General features: G+C 47.3%; 3 protein-coding genes across 6 annotated transcripts in view; all 3 read left to right on the forward strand.

The window, feature by feature from the left end:
* LOC103126074 (sialic acid-binding Ig-like lectin 12) overlaps positions 1–22,280 on the forward strand; it is a 167,974-nt gene that overhangs the window by 70,039 nt on the left and 75,655 nt on the right. The gene's annotated exons all lie outside the window — the stretch shown is intronic.
* On the forward strand, positions 954–21,502 carry LOC103126077 (sialic acid-binding Ig-like lectin 6). Of its 3 annotated transcripts, none has more exons than XM_060175178.1 (9): positions 955–1,142; positions 1,234–1,587; positions 1,727–2,005; positions 3,394–3,441; positions 4,419–4,676; positions 5,173–5,266; positions 5,553–5,634; positions 10,835–11,035; positions 21,380–21,502. In XM_060175178.1, exons 1-8 carry the CDS (start codon positions 1,088–1,090, stop codon positions 11,024–11,026), a joined length of 1,362 nt encoding a protein of 453 aa, XP_060031161.1. In that variant the 5' UTR covers positions 955–1,087; the 3' UTR covers positions 11,027–11,035; positions 21,380–21,502. The 3 variants fall into 3 exon arrangements, with proteins under 3 accessions (XP_060031166.1, XP_060031161.1, XP_060031159.1); XM_060175176.1 differs by lacking the exon at positions 21,380–21,502 and adding an exon at positions 14,605–14,726; XM_060175183.1 differs by lacking the exons at positions 3,394–3,441; positions 21,380–21,502 and having other exon boundaries at positions 954–1,142; positions 10,835–14,595.
* LOC103126078 (myeloid cell surface antigen CD33-like) overlaps positions 20,642–22,280 on the forward strand; it is a 39,414-nt gene continuing 37,775 nt past the window's right edge. The window contains exons 1-2 of the mRNA XM_060175285.1: positions 20,642–21,214; positions 21,380–21,703. Of these exons, the coding sequence (XP_060031268.1) occupies positions 20,776–21,214; positions 21,380–21,703 (763 nt within the window). The 5' untranslated portion in view covers positions 20,642–20,775. The remainder of the gene's footprint in view (positions 21,215–21,379; positions 21,704–22,280) is intronic.

Below are 22,280 nucleotides of genomic sequence, written 5' to 3' on the forward strand. Positions count from 1 at the left end.
GAGAGAGGGGAGAGAGAGGGAGAGAGAGAGGAGAGAGAGAGGAGAGAGAGAGGAGAAAGACAGAGAGAGGGAGAGAGAGGAGAGAGAGAGGAGAGAGAGGAGAGAGAGAGAGGAGAAAGACAGAGAGAGGGAGAGAGAGAGAGAGAGAGAGGAGAGAGAGAGAGGAGAGAGAAGAGAGAGAGGGAGAGAGAGAGCCAGCCCGAGCTTCCTGGTTTTCCTAGCTTTCCAGACACTGGGGATGTACTCCTCTGCCTCCACCTGCATGTGGCCTTTGCAGGCAGGGAGGGAGGGAGCTGGGGCTGGATATGCAGACACACTGGACTTCTGGCCCTGTCTCTGTCCTTCTCTTGGCTTCCTGCAGGGTGTGCAGGGCACAGGGGGAGGGGCCCTGCTCTCTCTAAGCTTCCATCCAACATAACCTCTGTGTCCACCTGTCTCCACAGTCAAAAAAAAAAAAAGAAATGTGTTGTGGTGGTCCAGGAGGTGGCACAGTGATAAAGCTTTGGACTCTCAAGCATGAGGTCCTGAGTTCCATCCCCAGCAGCTCATGTGCCAGAGTGATGTCTGGTTCTTTCTCTCTCCTCCTATCTTTCTCAGTAATAAATAAATAAAATCTTTTTAAAAAATAAAAAAATAATGAAAAAATAAATAAGATAAGTGGATGGAGGAGACTGCTCAGCGGCCTCATGCATGACATCCTGTTCATTCCATGACGTGACATTCAGGAACATAAAGCAGCCATTCCAGAAAGACCAAGAGCAGCAGAAGATGGAATGGTGGTCCCTGCCTGGAACAGTCCCAGGGAGACTGGTCACTGCAGAGCCCGGGGAGCAGGACTGGGGAGGGGGTCTTTCCTGTCCGGGGACTTAGCCGCCGTTGTCCCAGGAAGCAGTAGGTTGATGATATCAGCCACGTGTCCCAGCTGGGCTCTGAGTCAGAGTTTCCTTTTCGGGGTCCATGCCCTCATTCTCACCACAGGTTTCCTGTCTGGGCTTTCTCTGTTGGCTCCTGCTGTCTGGCTGCCCTTTCGCTTTGGGTGGAAGGCAGACTAGGAGTCTGTCTGTCTGTCCCAGGGCATGAGGACAGGATGCCCTTAGGGTTGCTGCTACTGCTACTGATTTTGCTGCCCAGACTGTGGGGAGGTGAGTGTGTGGAGGGGAGGACACTCAGGGAGGCGCCTGACTTCCAGGGTATTTCTCTCTCCCTCCCCTCTCTCACTCTCTCTCTCTTCAGCACCCTGGGATCAACATCAGAACCGACTGGAACTACAGGAGATTGTGGTGACAGTGCAGGAGGGTGTCTGTGAGCTGGTACCCTGCAAGCTTTCCAACTTTTGGGTTTCCATGGTGTGGTACCGAGAAAGGGAAGGATATAAAAGGCATAATCTCCCAGTGGCTACAAGCAAACTGGACCAAAAACTGCAGGATAGGAACCAGGGCCCGTTCATCCTCCTCAGGGACCCCCAGACCTACAAGTACTCGCTGATCATCAGAGACATGAAGAAGGGGGACAGTGGCACTTACTTCTTTCTGAGAAGTAGTTATGGTTATTCATATCTAGAAATGAAGCTCTCTCTGAGGGTGACAGGTATGTAGCGTTTCAGGGAGAGGAGGTCTCAGGGTGTGGGCATAGAAAATGGGTGATAACAGTCTGTTCTTCCTTTGGCTGGCCTGGGGCAGGTTGCCAACACCCCAGGGGCACCCATCTACTTTTCTCTCTGCACCAGCCCTGACCCACACCCCCTTCATCCTCACCCCGGAGGCCCTGGAGTCTGGTTGCCCCTGGAATCTGACTTGCTCTGTGCCCTGGACCTGTGAGATGGGGACACCTCCCATCTTCTTCTGGAGGCTTGCTCCCCTCAGACTCCAGGGTTTTGGAATGCTCCTCTCCTCCGTGCTCACCTTCACCCCACGGCCCCAGGACCACGGCACTCAGCTCACTTGCCAGGTGCAATTTCCAGCTGTCGGTGTGACCGTGGAGAGAACCATCCAGCTCAATGTGTCCTGTGAGTGTGGGGACAGGGTACCTGAGCGCCTGAAGGTGTGGATGGTGGGAAGGGGCCTGTCCAGAGCCTGACTTTGGGGTCCAGCTAGTTCAACAGGATTGCTCCCCTCCCCTGCTTCCTTAGCCCCTAGGGGGAGAGAGCCCAGTGCCTAGTCCTCCCTCACAGGGATGTTGAAAATGCCGCTTGTCAGCGAGCCAAGGCCATGGCCCACCCAGGTGAGCACATATTATGCACAAGGACCCAGGGGGAAGTTTCATGAGTGGTGAAGCAGGTGTCTATCTTTCTCTGTCTCTATCTCCCCCACGCTCTCAATTTCTCTTTGTCCTTTCAAATTAGATAGAAATTTAAAAACAAACAAACAAACAAAATGCCAATTGTGTAAGGATCCCGGTTCGAGCCCCCGGCTCCCCACCTGCAGGGGAGTCGCTTCCCAGGCGGTGAAGCGGGTCTGCAGGTGTCTGTCTTTCTCTCCCCCTCTCTGTCTGCCCCTCCTCTCTCCATGTCTCTCTGTCCTATCCAACAACAACGACAACATCAGTAACAACAACAATAATAACTACAACAACAATAAAAAAGAAACAACAAGGGCAACAAAGGGGAAAATAAATAAATTTTAAACAGAAAAGAAAAAGGCAGGAAGGAAGAGAGAGAGAGAGAGAGAGAGAGAGAGGAAAGAATGGCTGCAGGGCGAAATAGATTCATAGTGCTGGCACCGAGCTCCAGCAATAACCCTGCAGGCAATAAGAACAAAAACAAAACAAAAACCTGCCACTTTTCTCCTTTCTTTCTCCCTTCTTTCCTTCTCCCTTATTTTCTCTCTCTCGTTCCTCCCTCCCTTCCCTCTTTCTTTCTTTCTTTCTCTTCTTTTTTCTTTTTCCCTTCCTTCCTTCCTCCCTCCCCCCCTATTTTTTAACTGGACAGGACAGAAAGAAATTGAAAGGGGAGGGAGCTATAGAAAGAGAGAGAGAAAGAGAGGCACCTCTCTCTCTTCAGCACCCTGGGATCAACATCAGAACCGGCTGGAACTACAGGAGATAGTAGTGACAGTGCAGGAAGGTGTCTGTGAGCTGGTACCCTGCAAGTTTTCCTACTCTTGGGTTTCCATGGTGTGGTACCAAGAAAGGGAAGGATATAAAAGGAATAGGCTCCCAGTGCCTACAAGAAAACTGGACCAAAAGCTGCAGGATAGGAACCAGGGCCTATCAGACCTACTTCACCACTTGTGAAGCATTGCCCCCTGCAAGTGGGGATTGAGGGTTCAACCTGGGTCCCTGTACCTGGGTAACGTGTGCGCTTAACCAGGTGTACCCCTGCCTGCTCCCAGCTAAAGCCTTTTTTTGTACAAACATTATGCCATCTCCCCAGACCACCACTTCTTTCTGTCACAGATGCTCCACAGGACGCTGCCATCAGCCTCTTCCAAGGAAATAGCTCAGGTGGGAAGGAGCACTGTCCTTTGGGGTGGGCAGGACGCGTCTTCTCAGAACAGAGCCTGGATGGCTCAGAACTCTGACGGCTGGGGGAAAGGGAATCATAGGACAAAGTGGCTGCTGTGTCACAAGGGGAATGGTGAACATCCTCTGAACACTCCTCACCATCACGGCTCCCATACAGTCAGTCACAGGCTCCGGTGAAATCCCCACCCCCTTTACCCCCAGAATGTCTCTTCATATCTCTCGCTTCACCAGTCTCTTCTTGGGTTCATGACTGTCCTTGTTTCCTGCACGACTGTCCTGAGCCCTCTGTCCTCTGTCTTCTCAACAGCCTGGCTGACTCCAAGGAATCTTTGTGTGTGTGTGTGTGTGGGGGGTCCCTCCAAAAGGCTGAGAGCCAGGTCTGCCGGTGCCTCTTCAGAGCTGGCCTGGGTACCCCAGAAGAGAGATGTTGGGGCTGGGGAGATATCTCACAGTGCTAGAGCAGAGGACTTGCGTGCCAGAAATACCGGGAAGCTCCAGGTTCAGTGCCCAGCATCACTGTAGCTGAGCACAGCTCTGGTTTCTTTCTGTCTCATAAAATTGAACTCTTCTTGGATGGAGCTTGAAGGGATTGTGTGAAGTGACAATCTCACTCATGGGCAAATGTTGAGAAGTAAGAACTGAAAGGGAAAACACAAATTAGACCTGGGGCTGGGTTTGGTGTATTGCCCCAAAGTAAAGGACTGGAGATATGTGTGTGTGTGGGGGGGGAAGGGGGCAGATTTCAAGTCCTGGTGCCTGATAGTGGAGGAGGACCTAGGCTGGGGTAAGAGAGCTTTGTAAAAAATTGAAAAAATTTACATATGTACCAACAACTGGATTTATTATAAGCCATTAATCCCTCAATAAAATTATTTTTGAAAAATAAATAAGTAACCTGAAAATAAAGGTGCTCTCCTGCTCTCTCTCTCTCTCTCTCTCTGCCGTCTCCCCCCAAGCCCTGAAGACAATTCAGAATGCCTCCTCCCTCTCCATCCTGGAGGGCCAGGCTCTGCGGCTGCTCTGTGAAGCCGACAGCAACCCCCCTGCAACGCTGTCCTGGTTCCGGAGGTCCCTCCCTGAGAATGACACCGTCCTCTCCAACTCCTCCACCCTGGAGCTGCCATCAGTGAGGAGATCAGACGAAGGGGAGTTCATTTGCCAGGCACAGAATCAGCTGGGCTCCCAGCTTGTCTCTTTGAGCCTCTCTGTGAACTGTGAGTATATGGGGCTGGGGAAGTGGAGAGCCAGGGTCCGGGGGGGGGGGGCTGACCTCTGAGTCCATGGGGGCCTAGGTACTGGGCCCCTCTTGATCCTGGGGCTGGGGGACAAGGATCTAGGCATACTCCTGCACTGGGAGGAGGCAAACCTAGATCCTTGTCCCAGCATTGCCTCCCTCAAGGTCACCTTCTGCTCCTAGGGGGTCTCAGTCTAGGTGGTCCCTGAAACTTTGCAACAGGAGGAGGGTGTGGTGGTCATGTGGGGCGGTGGTGGGTACTAGAGCCTGAGACCACAGAGGCTGGGGTGTGAGGCCCTGTGTTGCCAAAGGGAAGGGCAGTAGCAGGGCCAGGGCTGACCCAGCACCCAAGCACCAGTGGAATCCCAAGTGAACGGGTTCTGGATGGGGGTGGACACTGAGGGGCACTGGGAGAAGAACCCCTCTGGGAGGGTGCTGGGCACTGTGGCTGGACTTTAAGCAAAGCCCCCCCACAGGGAGAGCAGAATCCTGGCTCAGCGGGGTTCAGGGAGCAGTAACTGGGGCGGCCACCACGGCCCTGCTTTCTCTCTGCCTCGGCCTCCTCTTCAGGTGACGTGGGGCTCCAGAGGGCTAGGTCGGGGAGGGCCTTGAGGTCACTGGTCCTGGACTGGCTGGGGAAGCAGGAGCGAGGCAGGGCAGCTGAGTGGTGACACCAATCAGCCTGTCACCTCTGTGCCAGGCTCTTACCACTCTGGGCTCTGCCGGGGTGTCCCTGGAGGCTGCCTACTCCCACCCACTTCACTCAGCACTTTTGAGCTCTTTGGGGGTGTAGAGGGTCATGGACTGCCCACCCAGCACCCTGTGGCCAGGCTAAAAGCCCAGGATTGTCTCTTAGGCTGAAGAACCGTAGCAGGAAAGCAGTCCAGCCAGTGCAGACTGGGGATCCAACCAATCAAGCCATGGGCTCAGCCTCCAGGGTGAGTGAGGGGTCTCCAACTCCCTTTAGACTTGTTCCTTTTTCTGCTCTGCCCCACATCTCCCTGCTAACACCTGCCCCCCACCTCTGGAGTTCCAAATGGTGGTTATTTCCTCTTATTGAAGCCACTTCTCCAATAATCCTGCTGCCTACAGAACTTGAAGTCCAGTTGTCTTACTGGCGATACTCACACCTCCTATCAAATCATTACCCTGCCCCCACACCCCCCAGAAGGTCAGCCTTTTATTCCCACACTTATGTCCAGGGAAGAGTCATGGCCCCAACTTAGTGTCAGACTCATGTTCATTTACACTCATTTAATATCTGCTTTATTGATGTCTCTATTACATATAATAAATTCAGCCACTTTAATACACTTAGATTAATTTGGAAAAATTGCACATCCAGAAGGAAGATTCTCAACCAAGTTATGAATATTTCCACAGCACCACAAAATTCCTTTGTTTCCCTCCTCAACACCCACTTCCTTCCATCACTGATTCCTACTGCTAGAGAGGTGTTTCGTCCATCCTGGAACTTCATATCATATTAATAGAACTATGTGATTTGTGATTCTATTTTTTTTTTTTTATTGCTGGGGCTTGGTGCTGGCACTATGAATCCACTGCTCCTGGTTGCCATTTTCCCCCCATTTTATTGGGTATGACAGAGAGGAATTGAGAGAGAAGGGGGAAGACATAGAGGGAGAAAGACAGACAGACACATGCAGAACTGTCTTACCGCTCCTAAGTAGTTTTCCCTGCAGGTGGGGGCCAGGGGCTGGAACACAGATCCCTGTGAGTGTCCTTGCACTTGGTACTGTGTGTGCTTGCCACCACTCAACCCCCTGATTCTAGTCTCTCTGTGTGGTCTCCTTACAGCATAAAGGCTGTAAGCCTGTATGCTCCAATAATAATATTAAAATAAATCAACAAACACTGGTAGAGCTGCAAGGAGCAGTGGGCACATCTATAGCTACAGCTGGCACCAACATGCTTCTGATAGATCCACAGACCCAACATCCTTTTCCTGATCAAAATGACATCAATCCCAATATTTTCACACATCTCTGATTGATGAGGCTTACCCTATACGTAAACACTTCCACGGTGGTATAATACTTCGTTCTTTTTAAAATGTGTTAAAAAATTTAATTTCTAATGAAAGACACAGAAAGTAAGAGAGAGAGAGAGAGAGAGAGAGAGAGAGAGAGAGAGAGGTTGGTCAGGGTTCTGCTCAGCTTTGGCTTGTGGTGGTGCTGGGGACCTCAGAGTCTCAGACATGAAAGACTTTTACACAACTGTTATGCTATCTTTCCAGCCTGATGTGTTTTGTTCTTTCCATGACTTGGTTGCAGTAGGTTTTCACGGTTGCTTGGACCTGTTTTCATCTTCCATAAATGTATCTTCAGGCCATGCCCATTGTCTCACTTAGTTTACTAGTTAATTATTTAATTTATTTACTTTTGCCGCTAGCCTTTTGTTGTGGTCTCAAGCCTATTCAGTTCCACCAAATCTGGTGGATTTCTCTCTCTCTCTCTCTCTCTCTCTCTCTCTCTCTCTCAGTGGTAACTTTTTCTTATATTTAATAATGATTGACAAGACCATAGGATAAGAGGGGTACAATTCCATGCAATCCCCTACTACTAATTCTGTATCAGATCCCCTCCACTGGAAGCTTTCCTATTCCGTATCCCTCTGAGAGCATGGATATAGAATCATTATGGGGTGCAGAAGGTAAAAGGTCTGGCTTCTATAATTGCTTCTCCACTGGATATGGGCATTGGTGGTGACATATATATTTTTTTAATATTTATTTTATTTATTTATTCCCTTTTGTTGCCCTTGTTGTTTTATTGTTGTAGTTATTATTGTTGTTGTCGTTGTTGGATAGGACAGAGAGAAATGGAGAGGAGGGGAAGACAGAGAGGAGGAGAGAAAGATAGACACCTGCAGACCTGCTTCACCACCTGGGAAGCGACTCCCCTGCAGGTGGGGAGCCGGGGTTCGAACCGGGATCCTTATGCCGGTCCTTGTGCTTTGTGCCACCTGCGCTTAACCCGCTGCGCTACAGCCCGACTCCCGGTGGTGACATATTTAAAACAACTTTTTCCTCATTTATTGAAATGACGGGATAACACTAAAATGGTTATGGCTCTTGCCATTTTTCTTTTACTTGTTTTTTTATTTATAAAAAGGAAACACTGACTAAACCATATGATAAGAAGGGTATAACTTCACACAATTCCCACCACCACAACTCTCTATCCCATCCCTTCCCCTGATAGCTTTCCTATTCTTTAACCCTCTGGGAGTATGGACCCAAGGTCATTGTGGGATGCAGGAGGCTGAAGGTCTGGCTTCTGTAATCGCTTCCCTGCTGAACATGGGCGTTGACAGGTCGATCCATACTCCCAGCCTGTCTTTCTCTTTCCCTAGTCTGGAAGGGCTCTGGGGAATCGGAGCTCCAGGACACATTAGTGGGGTTGTCTGTCCAGGGAAGTCTGGCCGGCATCATGCTAGCATCTGGAACCTGGTGGTTGAAAAGAGAGTTAACATACAAAGCCAAATTGTTGGTTAGTCGTGGACCTAAAGGCTGGAATAATGCAGATGAAGAGTTGGGGGGGCCCTCCATTTTGTAGATAGCTAGTAGGCATATTTTAGTTATATTCCAAAGGGCCTCTGGCTATACTAGTGTTTTTTTGTTTGTTGTTTGTTTGTTTTTTGCCTGAGCCTGAGATCTGATATGCAGGTGGATCCTAGTTATTGTCTGGGGAGGTGATGCCGTGGCTGGCAGAAGGACCAGAAAGCTGGATCAGGGAAGAGAGTAGCTCCCAAATATGGGAAAGGGGTATAAATATTGTTGACTGTAAGCCCCATCAATTTGATCTGATCTGGGGCCCATATTCAGCTTAGGAGCTTACGTGACCTCTGCATCCCTGTAGATCTGAGCTCACATTCTGTGGTCACAAGTAGGAACGTTCCGAGCTGCCCCAATATCAGGACCCATCCTCCTCAGGTGTAGCATAGAGCATGTTGTCCAGCCTCCCTTCGGAGGATGGAACATTCTCTACTATTGTTAATCCAAGTTGAGGGCAAGGTCCAATGGTGGCCCACAAAGGGGTATATTGTATTGTTTCTGATAAAAATGACCAGTAACAATGGAGAGAGGGATTTATTTGAGGTCTAGGCCTATCATGTCTGTTTGGGAATCTCAGCACTCCCTGAATAGGGCCCCAGCTGATGGGGTGGCCTGATAGTGACTAAAGAGTCACCGTTAAAGTATGCCAGGCTTGCCCTTATTCAGCTTCTGCAGTCCTTGCTTTGATAAGGTTAGCTTGGGAGTGAGTGAGAGAACTGTAATAGGAAGTAGGTGAGGAGGGTATCTAAGTCTAAGTAGACACTATTTCATTATGAACTTTATATTGACTCACTATAGATTATTATGTAATTTTTCCTTTCGGGTATATATTTTGCCCTAATTTATGGATACATGTGAACATATGCTCTATCTTATGGGACCTGGTCTATATCTAGGTTTTGGGATTTTGTTAGGAAGTGAGCCTCCTGAAATGGAATTAGAGAATCCTATGAAAGGAAAGGTCTCACCCGAGTAATGAGGCTGAAGGGTTGACACCTGATGTTTCTGGACACAGTCTGAAGTAAAGCATGCTGAGGTGGTATTCCTTTAGGTTGGGATCAGCAGATGCAATATTATTTGGTATGAATTGAGAGAAGCATGCAGAAAAGTGAGCCTCACCCTAGAGGTTCCAGGACTGGGGGAATTATAGGCTCTATAGAGGAAGCTGGAGCTTCCTGTTGTCTTAGGGTTTAAGAAGGCAATAGACAGTCATTGCTGTAATCAAATTATTTGGCAATTGGGTTAACTTTGAAAATCCCTTTGCTAGGATTTGCTGTATCATACACAAAATCACCGTAATTTATGTCCTTTGATATTATTTGCATATATCTGTGTCTTGTAGAGTAATGCCACCAGTTGTTTATGTTCTCCCTGGTCTAAGATTTAAGAGAGCCAACATTTCAGAGACTCAGCCTATGGCCTGTGCATTAAAAGTTTGAGACATTCAGTCAATTTTCCCCTCTCATGTTAATTAAGTAGTGATTTATATGACTACACTTTAATAGAAGTGTACATAAACATCATTCTCCCCACCAAAAGATAGTGTCCCATCCCATCCTTCCCCCTATCCCCAGCCCAGTGAAGCCAAACATCCACCCTCACCCTCACCCTCACTCTCACCCCAGAGATTGTTACTTTGGTGCCCTTGTCCAAACTCAGTCAGATCCTGCTTTGAGTTTCCTGTTCTGTTCTTCTTTCTCAACTTCTGTTTATGAATGGCATCATCCCATACTCATCTTTATCTTTCTGACTTAGCTCACTTAACATAATTCCTTGTAGTTCCATTCAAGATGGGTCATAAAAGGTGGGTTCATTGTTCTTAATAGCTGCATAGTTTTCCATTGTGTATATATACCACAACTTTCTCAGCCACTCATCTTTTGTTGGGCACCTGGGCTGCTTCCAGGTTTTACCTATTATGAATTGTGCTGCTATGAACATAGGTGTACACATTTCTTTTTGGTTGGGTGTTATGGAGTCCTTGGGGTATATCCCTAGGAGAGGGATTTCTGGGTCCTACGCAAGGTCCATGTCTAACCTTGTGAGAGTTCTCCAGACTGCTCTCCACAGAGGCTGGAGCAGTTTACATTCCACCTGGTGGATTTTTTATAGAAAGACAGGTAAGCAGGTAAACAGAAAGACAAACAGACAAAGAGAGATACCACTACACCCCTCCTGAAGTTTCTCCTTTGCATGGTACTCCCCTATGGTGTCCAGGGGCTTGAACCTGGATCCCTTCATAAGGTGAATTGTGTGCTGTATTAGATGAGCCATCTCCCAGGTCCCTCTTCACTTTAATATTTTTATTAAAACATAAACATGATGACAACTAACATTCTTTCCCAGAAAGACATTTTTTTAGAAAAATAAGTTTGGTGCTGACTCACATAGGGCTGACAGATAGTAATTATTAGTAGAGTTTTCTGGTTGTTGTTTGTTTTTGAGCCAATATCAGGGTAAACAGTAATGGTCTCATCAGCTCTCTCCCCTTTCTGTCCTGGGGGGGCCTTCTCCCAGGCCTCATGTTCTAGCACTGAAGCCCTTCTCTCCCTTCCACACAGGAGCAGCAGTGCCGGTTTTGGAAACATCCCCCTGCCCGCCCCCCAGCTCCTGCTGGGCCTGGCTTGGTCTCCAGCAGGGAGCAGGAGCTCCACTATGCTCTCCTCAGATTCCCTAGAGCCCAAGCCCAGCCTCAGGGTCAGGAAGACAGCTGCATGGATACTGAATACACTGAGATCAAGATAAGCACATGAGGAGTCTCTGTGAGTGACACCTTTGGGGAAGGCACAAGGTCTCCCTCCCTCCTTGCTTGTGTCTGCTGGCTTTCTTCTCAGATCCTTGGCTTGGAGAAGGCCAGCTTCTTGCTGCTTGTAGAGTCCTACCATAGAGCCCAGATAGAAGCATATCTGAGGTTGCCTGCCTGGTGCTCTTAAGAGCTCCATAGTGAAATAGATCACTTGCATAGGGCACTGACTGTTTTGCCACCCAGGTCTGAGCCCGGCCCTCACTGCTTTGAAGGAACTTCCAGTGCTGTGGTCTTTCTTTTTCTCTCTGCCTCTCTGTCTCTATCTGAAAAGAAAAAAAAAAAGCCATCACAGATAACCTTTTCACATATACAGACATATATGTTAGCAAAATGTCTAAGTTTAGGGCCGGGTGGTGGCACACTCAGTTGAGCACACATGTGATAGTGCTTATATATGAGCTTATTCTGCTAGTTGACCTTTTAGCTCAGCTACTTCTGCTTTCAGTTCTCTAACTCGAGGTAGCTAGTATTTTCCTTGAGGGTCTCATCTGTTGTTTCCCTATTTCTGATAACCTTTTCCTCAATAGTTGTCCTCATTTCTGGGATTATTAGGTCTGTTACTGTTTGTATACTTTACTTATCTATGATTACTTCTGACTGATCTGAAATTTTTTCTGGGCTCCTGTCCTGATTCATTGTGGTAGCGTTTTATTTTCTCTTGATTTAACCATTTTTTTTTTAAATTGATGTGGTTTGTATCTTTCTGTCCTGTTGCTCTTCAATTGTTGTGTTTTGAGTACAAGCCACACTAAAGTCTTTTCACAAATGCAGTCACAAGCCTCAGAAAGTACAATAATGGCAACTGGAGCAAAGATTGATGCAGTTCAAGCAAAGCCAGTTAACCAAACAACAGCTCCAAAAACAAACAAAACCAAAAGAAAAAGAAAAGAAAGGAAAAGAGAAAAAGCAAGAACAGACAAGTATGCAAATCAACTGTCACCATAAATTCTAGAGATAAGAGGAAAAAGAAAAGGAGAAAAAACTTACACACACACACACACACACACACACACACACACACACGGAAAGAGTCCACTCCAAGTCAGACTTCTTCCACAAGATAAATCCCAAACAAGTGCCAGTGAATTCAGAAAGAAAAAGAAGAAGAAAAAAAAAAAAGGAAAGAGATTTTTTGGATTATCTAGGAGGAGAGAAATAGGAATGTGGAGAAAAGAGAGAGAGAAAAGCAAGTTTCTCCCACAATGGCTAGCACACCCAGTCACCTATCAATGGAAAAAGCGACAAGAGTTAATTTTGGTCGACCTGGAGAGGAGGGAAAAGAGACACATGTCATCATTATCATCACCATCAAATAAAATAGAAAAAAAAAAAAGAACCCTAACAGCCAGTTTATACCACTCCAGATTGGCTGCACACAGCCTGGTCCCCTTCCTAAACCAAACAAAGACAATTACAAGAAGTAACTATCAAACAAACTCCAGAGGTAAATAGCTAGTTTTTCCCAGGCAGGGCTGAGGCCCTGATTGGTCAGGTATTCTGTCACTCAAATAGAGCTCCAGCCCCCTTCAAAAAAGAATAAAAAAGGCTTTGGATGACACCTTGCTGAGCCAGGAATCTTGGTAAAGAAATTAGCTTCTCAGGAAGCCTGCTAGGAGCAGCTGCCTAGACTGAGGCAGGGGCTGGTTTTGGGGGTTGGGGGGGAGAGTGAATGCAGAGATAGCCAAGCCAAAAATCCCTGTTTCCTTTGTTCTTTATGGCCTCTGTTTGCCAGCCCAAGAGTGGGCGAAAGGACTTTTCTCTGGGGTCACCCTGACCACCCTCTGCACTTCCTCCACCACTAGCCCCCAAATCCTATCCTCTCCTGAGAATCCCAGGTTGAAAGCAGCTTCCTTGAAGAGCTCACACCAGGTGTTGTTCCAAGCCACCATCTTGGCTCAACCCTCTCTCATCCAAAATTTAACCCTATATTTATTTATTTATTTGTTTATTTTTATCACAATGGTGTTTATCACTGAGACTCTGTGCTGGTACTATAAATCCAACACTTCTGACAACCTTTTTTTTTTTTTTTTTCCTCTTTCCATGTGCTGTTGGAAAAGTCATGGTGTAGTTTTCTACGTAAAAATGTGTCTTGAGTTTTCTAACAGTCCCCTATTTTATTAGATATGACAGAGAAAGAAATGGGGGAGATAGAGAGGGAGAGAGAGAGATAGATACCTGCAGACCTTCTTCACTCAGTGCTCAACTTTTTTATGTTTTTAAAGGTTGTCTTGATCTCTCCTACTGCAGCCTAGCTGGTCAGTCAGGCCCATCACATGTCCCTGTGCAAATGACTGCATTGTTTTAAAATGTGGAAATTGGGGCTGGAAGCTGTAGGCCACCTGAGGTGCAGGTTCTTTCAGCTGTCTTGCAAGTGTCCATGTTTAAGCCTGCAAATCCTTTTTATTCTTGTATGCATCCACTTCCTGGGATTCAATGAGGGGGTCTCCTCTCGGGTGAAACACCTGTTGTCGTCCAGGTGCTCAAATGGGACTGGAAGCCCCACTACCCAGACATGCAGGCTGGCTCCTCTCTTGTCAGTCACCTGCCACTGCTTTGTGTGGGGATTGGAACTTGGAAATGCCAAGTTCCAGGCCTGCAGGTTGCCCTGCTCAGTTACAAATCTGTGTCTGAATTCCCAAATATACTGGGTTAAGACCCACTTAAAACTTCTTTTTAACTGAATCTCTTTGCTCTGTTTCCAAATTCTGTCACATTCTGTGTATTGGACTTCAACAAGTCTTCAGCTTGGTTTTCATGATTTTCTTTTTCAGCGCATAGGTTGCTCATTTAGTTAAAAATGAACAACCTTCTTAGCAATGAAGCAAACTATCTAATAGATGTGGGAAACCACAGAACTTGTGTTCATAGGGCAAATCCATTCATTTGCTTTCTAAGCAACTTTGTCTTCCTGGGCTTCTGTTTCCTAAGCCTGACACAGACCAGAGTTTGTGTGACCCCAGAGCATTTGGGCATAGACTTCCTGAAAGTTTCTGTGAATAGTTTTCTCCCAGGCTTGGTGGTGCCTGGGCCAGAGGCCACTGCTGCAACTATCAGGGGGACTCCTTGCTTGTAACTCATCATGTTTTACCGAAATAAAGTTTATCTCCTTCCTCTTTCTGTTCAAGGCTGGGAAGGCCCTTGTCCTCACAGATCTCTTCAACCTCATTTCTGACCAGTGACCCACAGTTTGTACCAACTCACACAGCTTCCTCTCGTATATCCTAGTTTCTATTCCTCTAGGGATGAAGTAGAAACCAGTGGAGACCAGTGATTCAGGGAAATTATTATTTTTTGTTCTTTCCTTTCTCTCTCCACTCTAACCACAACACTGCTCATCTCTGGCTTTTGGTGGTGCCAGAGATTGAGCCTGGAATCTTGAAACCTCAGGCATGTAAGTCTTCTAAATAACCATTATGTTTTTTCCCCTGACCTCGGAGAAAATGGTAAGGGCAGTCAGATAAATAAAGAGAAGATAGAATACTTTAAATAGATCACAGTTAGATGAATACCTTTTTTTTTCAGGTGCAGCATTGGAAATCCAAATATAATGGAATCAAATCTATAATGTTTGAGAGAAGTCAGTGATGCTTTGGAAATTCTTGATGGCATTACATGACTAAAGGGGGAAATAAAGATGTTTGAAGACAAACAAAATGTGTTGAGTGTTCATAGTTAGAAGACTTCTCAAATTAAATTCTTGATGACATAGTTCGGTCAGTAGGAAAATCATCCCAGAGAGAAGTCTTCAAATATAAACGAAGCATGAAAACTTAAGACAGTGGAAATACATGAACAGAATAAAACCAACCATTTATTGTAAAACAAAACAAAACAAAAAAAGCACTGATAGTATAAGAGAGGTCAAGGATAAAATATTGAATCACCATGCTTCATTTTAGGAGAATTTGTTATTTGGTTTAAGTTTTTAGCAGAATTTAAATAGTTCTTGCATTTTATAAGATGAAAGATTTGCTTTATAAAGCTTATATTATTCAGGAGAAGCTGAAGTGTGGGATTTTAGATTTTGTTAGCTTGTTGTGGTGTTCTCAAAGAAACTTTATAAAAAGTGAAACCAATTTTATCCCTTCCAAATAAGAGAAAGTATGAGAGGCAATAGAAACATTTTTCTCTCCTCTTCCCCCACCCCCCCCCCTTTTTTAAACCAAAGCACTGATCACATATGGCTTATTGTGGTGCCTGGCTCTGAACAGGGTCACAAGAACTTCAATGTTTTTTTGCATAACCATTATACTGTCTCCCCCAGTCCCCAGGAGACATTTTCAATCAAACTAGAGAAAACAAGACTTGAGCCAGTGTATAGAGCATACAGAGTACAAATGCAGGTGCCACATTTTTTGAACCAATTTTACTAGAAACCATCCTAAGCACAAACTGTAAATGGGCAACCAGTGAACAAAGCCATGGCACCTGTGGTACAGGAAAACAGAGTTTATTGGTGCCAACCCAGAATTAGCTCAGTAGAGTATTTTTTTTATTGATTTAATAATGATCTTATCCTATAAGACTGTAAGGTAAGAGGGGTCCAATTCCACACAGTTTCCACCACCAGAGTTCCATATCCCATCCCCTCCACTGGAAGCCTTCCTATTCCTTATCCCCCTGGAAGCATGGACCCAGGATCATTATGGGATGCAGAAGGTGGAAGGTCTGGCTTCTGTAATTGCTTCTCCACTGGACATCAGCATTAGCAGGTGAATTCATACTCCCAGCCTGCAACTTGGTGGCTGAAAAAGCATTAAGGTATAAAGCAGAACAAATTGTTTAATCATCAGGAATCTAAAGGTAAAACTATAGCAGATAAGATTTGGGGTCTCCCTTTTGGAAAAAACTAGTAGATCTATTTTAGGTCTATTCCAAGGGACCCATGACTTTACTCATTTTTTCCTGCCATGAGTGCAGCCTAGAATGTTCCTAGCTATGACCATAAAATTCGAGCTCAGATCTGCAGAGATGCGGAGGTTACACAGGCTCATGTGCAGAATATAGGTCCCTGATCAAATCAGTGGGGTTTACAGTCAACAATATTTGGGAGCTACTTTCTATCCTTATCCCATTTTCCAGTCCTATTTCTAACTCTGACACCATCTCCCCAGAGTTTATTTTTTTTGTTCAGGAAGAAAGGCTGAACAACAATTTCCAGTTGGGTGTGTGAAGACTAGGAGATGGGCAGAGGTAGTACAAGGCTTCAAACTCTCAGGGCCAAAGAAACACCAGAGGGCAATTGAGTTTGGAATTTATAAAGGTACTGAAAACCTAGTACAAAAACTGGCAACTATTTTTATGCACTACTTCAAAATGAGCTTCGTGATCCAGATAAAATAAAAATAAAACATACCTGGGGGGTATGCAGTGTTAGATTGGTTACCTGCTACCATGTGAAATATCCAGTAAGATGGGGTGGTGGTGAGGGAGGCAGGAAACCGCACACTGTGCAGAAGGGACAGAAGACCCAGTGTCCTGATGCTGTTCTGCCACTAGGGGGCGAGCCGCCTGCCCTGTTCCCTGGTCCCCGTGACAGTGAAGTGCTCTCACTGCTCACACCGCTCACATCTGCTGTGTCAGCATATGGCCAGAACTACTTATGGCCTTCGTTTCCTTTCCAGATAATGGTACTAAAGAACTGTTCTGAGGCTGGAGGTGTGCTTTCTTGAAAACACGGCCCCGTGTTGCAGTAGCGATGTCACAAACTGGCCCACAGGCGCTTTATTTGTTGAAATGTTTATTAGAGACTTCTATCATAGACGGACCCCACTTGCTGATGGATTGATGTCGCCTTCCCAGACATTTGTCTCGCTGAGTCACAGAGCATTAGCACTTCATATTCCATATCCACTTTTTAAAAATATTTATTTCTTTGATAGAGACAGAGATAAATTGAGAGGGAAGGGGGAGAGAGAGAAGGAGAGAGAAAGAGAAACACCTGCAACACTGTTACATTGCTCGTGAAGCTTCCCCCCTACAGGTGAGAACCAGGGGCTTGCATGTGGCAACATACGTGTTCTACCAGGTGTGCCACTACCCCATATCAATTGACGGCTTATGATCAGGCCTTCAGTCTCTCTCAGGGTCCCTCATGAGCACGCGGCGGGACTTAAACACTTTTTACAGAAGCTGATCCTTATCTGCCTGATGTTTGCACAGCTTTTTGCTGTAAGTCACTCTCGGTACCCCGCCCAAGTCAGGGGCCTAATATAAAACATTCACTGTTTGGACTGCGTATTGGTACCAAGCCTGGAGTTCTGATGGGACCTCAAGCATGAACCCAGGGCTTTAAAGATATTTAACTTTTAGGGGCCAGGTGGTGGAGCACCCTGTTAAGTGCACATAGTACTAAGTAAGCACAAGGGCCTGAGCAAGGATCCCGGTTCAAGACCCCAGATCTCCACCTGCAGGGGGGATGCTTCACAAGCAGAGAAACAGGTCTGCAGGTTTCTGTCTTTTTCTCTCCTTCCTTGTCTCCCCCTCCCTTCTCAATTTCTCTCTGTCCTGTCAGATAAAATGGAAAAAATGGTCACTAGGAGTAGTGAATTTATAAGTGCCGGCACCCAGCTCCAGCGATAACCCTGGAGACAAAAAAGGGGGGGGGGAGTTGGGCTGTAGCGCAGCGGGTTAAGCGCAGGTGGCGCAAAGCACAAGGACCAGAGGAAGGATCCCGGTTCAAGCCCTGCAGGGGAGTCGCTTCACAAGTGGTGAAGCAGGTCTGCAGGTGTCTATCTTTCTCTCCCCCTCTCTGTCTTCCCTAGTCTCTTCATTTCTCTCTGTCCTATCCAACAACAATGACAACAACAATAATAACTACAACAATAAAACAATAGGGGCAACAAAAGGGAATAAATTTAAAAAAAGCTTTAACCTTCCCCAATTTGTTTTTATAGAGTTCTTTGTAGCTATAAAAAGAGCATCCCACTGTATGAGGGGATTTGGGGCCCCTGGAGTGTGATTTCCCCTCTGTGCTTTTGGGGCACCTGTGCTTCCACAGTCCTGAGGTGTGGTGACATTTCTTCATTTCCCCAGTTCACCTGCTTCAACAGAAACTCTTTCTCAAGAGATCAACCACATTCTCAAAGAGAAAGCACGGCTTTGCAACAGAACCTAGTGGTTCTGTATTGGGGGAGAGTGTCAGAAGTTGCACACAGTGCCGTGAACTGTCAGCTGCACCTCAGATCTGATTTCACCATCTGGATTACCAACCTTAGAGAAAAAAGCTTCATTCATGACATCCTGGAGCTGAGAAGCTTCCACTATGTTGGAACTGACTCAGAGCTGGAAGCCTTCGCTGCCAGGTGGTAAGGGGGCTCCAATTCACAGGCACCTGCTAACCAGAGCTTGCTTGATAGTAGACACTTCTCTCTACAGGAAGCATGTTCAGCCTCCTCACCAGGGCTGAGTCCTGCTTCCACGCTTTGGTCTCTCTCTCAATCTCTCTCTCTCTCTCTCTCTCTCTCTCTCTCTCTCTTTCCCCCTTTAAAAGGAAAGCACTGACACTACAGTGCTTCCCACACTAAGCCAGAAAGCCTGATACCAGAGCTCTCCTGACTAATTAATATGATTCTTGTGCTGCTGGCAGAAGGAATGAGTCACTCTTTTCCTCTGAGGAATCCATTCCAATGTTTTTCACTCTCCCAATGTTTGCTGTATTTCTCCTCTACCATTCCTAGAAAGTTACTACTATTCAGACACTGATGAATCCTTTTCTATAAAAAAAAAACCAAGACTTTTTTTTAATATTTATTTATTTTCCCTTTTGTTGCCCTTTTTTTTTTTTTTTTACTGTTGTTGTAGTTATTATTGTTGTTATTGATGTCGTCATTGTTGGATAGGACAGAGAGAAATGGAGAGAGGAGGGGAAGACAGAGAGGGGGAGAGAAAGACAGACACCTGCAGACCTGCTTCACCGCTTGTGAAGCGACTCCCCTGCAGGTGGGGAGCCGGGGGCTTGAACCGGGATCCTGACACCGGTCCTTGCGCTTTGCACCACATGCGCTTAACCCACTGAGCCACCGCCCAGCTCCCACGAAGACTGTTTTTTTTTTTTTTAAATCTTTGTTTATTGGATAGAGACAACCAGAAACTGAGAGGAAAGGGAGATAGAGATGAAGAGAGACAGAGAGACCGCTGCAGCCCTTTTTCCCCATGCAGGTGGGGACCAGGGGCTTCCTGGGTCCTTGTGCACTGTAATGTGTGTGCTCAGCCAGGTGTGCCACCACCTGGCCCCCCAAGATTGTTTCAAATTAGGCCTTTTAATTTTGCTTGACAGCTTTAGGAGCTCAAATATCATATCCACGCTATACACCCATATCCATTAACATGGCTCAACTCAGAGGAGCATTTTGTTGTCCTTATTCTGAAATTTTAGAACTCTCTCTACTCCTGGACAGTCCTCCAGCTTCTGCTCATGCCAATAAGTGGATCTAATAATTATCTCAGACTGTAGGATCTGTCAGGGGTCAGAGGTCGTGTTCATTCTATGGTGTTTTTTTTTTTTTTGTTAGTCATTTAACACTATTTTATAAAATTATCAGGCTTCAGGAATATTTTTCATAGTCATTTTTATTGCCAGATGGCAACCCCTGACCCCCCAACCCCAACAAAGTTCTTCCCCCAAACTTGTCCTCACAAACTCCCTTCCTAGTTCTCACATAGTCACATAGTACCAGAGACAGCTGAGTTGTGTTCCCTCTCTCTCTCTCTCTCTCTCTCTCTCTCTCTCTCTCTCCCCCTGCTCTAGTTATCTATATTCTATATATGTGCAGAACCATCTGGTCCTTGTCCTTCTCCTCTTCTTTCACTCAGCACATTCACTGCCAGATTCATCCTATTTTATCCCAATGATACAATCTCTTCCTCAGAAACTCTTTTTCTTTTTTAAAATTTTTATTTATAAATGAAAATGACAAGACCATAGGACAAGAGGGGTACAATTCCTACCGTTAGAGGTCCATATCCATCCCTTCCCCTGATAGCTTTCCTATTCTTTAACTCTCTGTGAGTATGGACCCAAGGTCATTTTGTGGGATGCAGAAGGTGGAAGGTCTGGCTTCAGTAATTACTTCTCTGCTGAACATGGGTGTTGGCAAGTAGATCCATACTCCCAGCCTGCCTCTTTCTTTCCCTAGTGAGGAAGGGCTCTGGGAAAGCGGGCCTCCAGGACACACTGTTACTCTTACACTGGGAGTGTAAACTGGTGCAGCCCCACAGAGAACAGTTTGGGTAATCCTCCAGCCAGTCAATGTGGAAATACCATCTGACCTCACAATACCACTTCGAAGATAAACTGAAAATCCCTTGAGGCACATCTGAAAGGGGATTGTTGCAAGACCTCTGAGGAAAGAATCTCTCTACTAATAAGTGAGCACTGCAGTAGACTGACTATGTGACAGTAGTGGCACTGAGTGACAGCTGAGCCGATCCCCACACAGGTGTGATTTGGGGAGCTCACCCCACCCTTCCTTGGTCCAGGGTCCCAGGGGCAGAGGTGAGTGGGTTGTCTGAGCTCCAAGACCTTCCTGCCCCCACAGAGTGGGTGTGAGCTTCCTCCTCCAGGAGGACTCTGCTCTGACCTCACCTCATCTTCCTGTGGGGCCTCCTCTGAACCCCATGATGCTAGTTCCTGAGACAGAGGAGCCCTGAGAAGCCGTCCTTGTCCGGGGAGCCAACACCACAGCCTCAGACATGCCGCTCCTGCTGCTGCTGATGCCCGGCCTGCTGTGGGGGAGCCTGAGGGCCCAGGACCAGAAGGGGAACAGCCCTAGTTACTGGCTCCAAGTGCAGGAGTCAGCGACGGTGCAGGAGGGGCTGTGTGTGCAGGTGCCCTGCACCTTCTTCTACCCCCGGGATGGCTGGGACGACTCCACCCCAGCTCACGGCTACTGGTTCCGGGAAGGGACTAATGCACTCAGAGACGCTCCAGTGGCCACAGACAACCCACAGCGCAGAGTGCTGAAGGAGAACCAGGGCCGCTTCCTCCTCCTTGGGGACCCCAAGGACTACAACTGCTCCCTGTTCATCAGAGATGCCAGGAAGGAGGACCAGGGGAAATATTTTTACAGGGTGGAGAGAGGAGTGTTAAAGTACAATTATCTTTCAGAGTCTCTCTCTGTGCATGTGTCAGGTAGGCAGGGCTCCAGGAGACTGAGGGCTATAGGCCTGAGGTGGGGGATCACTATTGCTAGGAGGGAGCTGGGCTGGTATGTGAATTTTTAGGGAGAGGAGCTGGACAGAGCCTGAGGTTTCTCTCAGGACCTCCCTACTGACCACTCTGACCCTCTCCCCACAGCCCTGCACCACACACCCCTCATCCTCATCCCGGAGACCCTGAAGTCTGGCATCCCTGTAAACTTGACCTGCTCTGTGCCCTGGGCCTGTGAGAGGGTGAAGCCCCGCACCTTTGCCTGGATTGGGGATGTCACCACCTCCCAGGGCCCCAGCACACCCTTCTCCTCTGTGCTCACCCTCACCCCAAGGCCCCAGGACCATGGCTCCAGCCTCACCTGTCGAGTGACCTTCCCCAGAGCCAATGTGAGCACAGAGAAGACAGTCCAGCTCACCGTGACCTGTGAGTGCTGCTCTGGACCTGGGCCCAGAGGGTTCAGAGGGCAAGGTGGGGTGTCAGGAGTCTCACACTGGGGACTGAGCCCCTGAGTCTGTGCTAGAAGGCTTCTGCAGGATGCCCATCCTCCCCTACCCTCAGTAAGCTCCTGGGGACAGAGGCCAGTGTCCCCAGCCCTCACCACTGAGAGGATCTGCCATGTCTCTCTGTCACAGACCCTCCACAGAATGTGACTATCACTGTCTTCAGGGGAAATAGCACAGGTAGGAGGGCCCTTCCCAGAGATGGGGACAGGGGTGAGGGCTGCATCCTGCCTCACCTTGGTGAACTAGACCCCTTTCCAGGACCCTTTTCCAGCCCAGTTGCCACTCCTTCCTCAAAGTGTCCAGGGTCAGTGTGGTTCTGAGTGAGGGTTGTGGTGTCCACAGCCAGGATGACCTGTGCCCAGGTCCTGTGAGGCCCAACCCCCAGCTCTGTGCATTCTGGGTCTACACTCCCCAGGCCTCAGTGCAGATGGCCTCATCCTCAGAGCAGGGGGGTGAGCAGGGTTCCCCCTCTACTGGGCTCTCTCCCTGAACTCTCAGTGTCTGTGTTAGCCCCTCCCAGAGGGTCTCCTTCAGATTCTTTA

Source organism: Erinaceus europaeus, chromosome 2 (assembly GCF_950295315.1).
Source record: "Erinaceus europaeus chromosome 2, mEriEur2.1, whole genome shotgun sequence".
NCBI lineage: Eukaryota > Metazoa > Chordata > Mammalia > Eulipotyphla > Erinaceidae > Erinaceus > Erinaceus europaeus.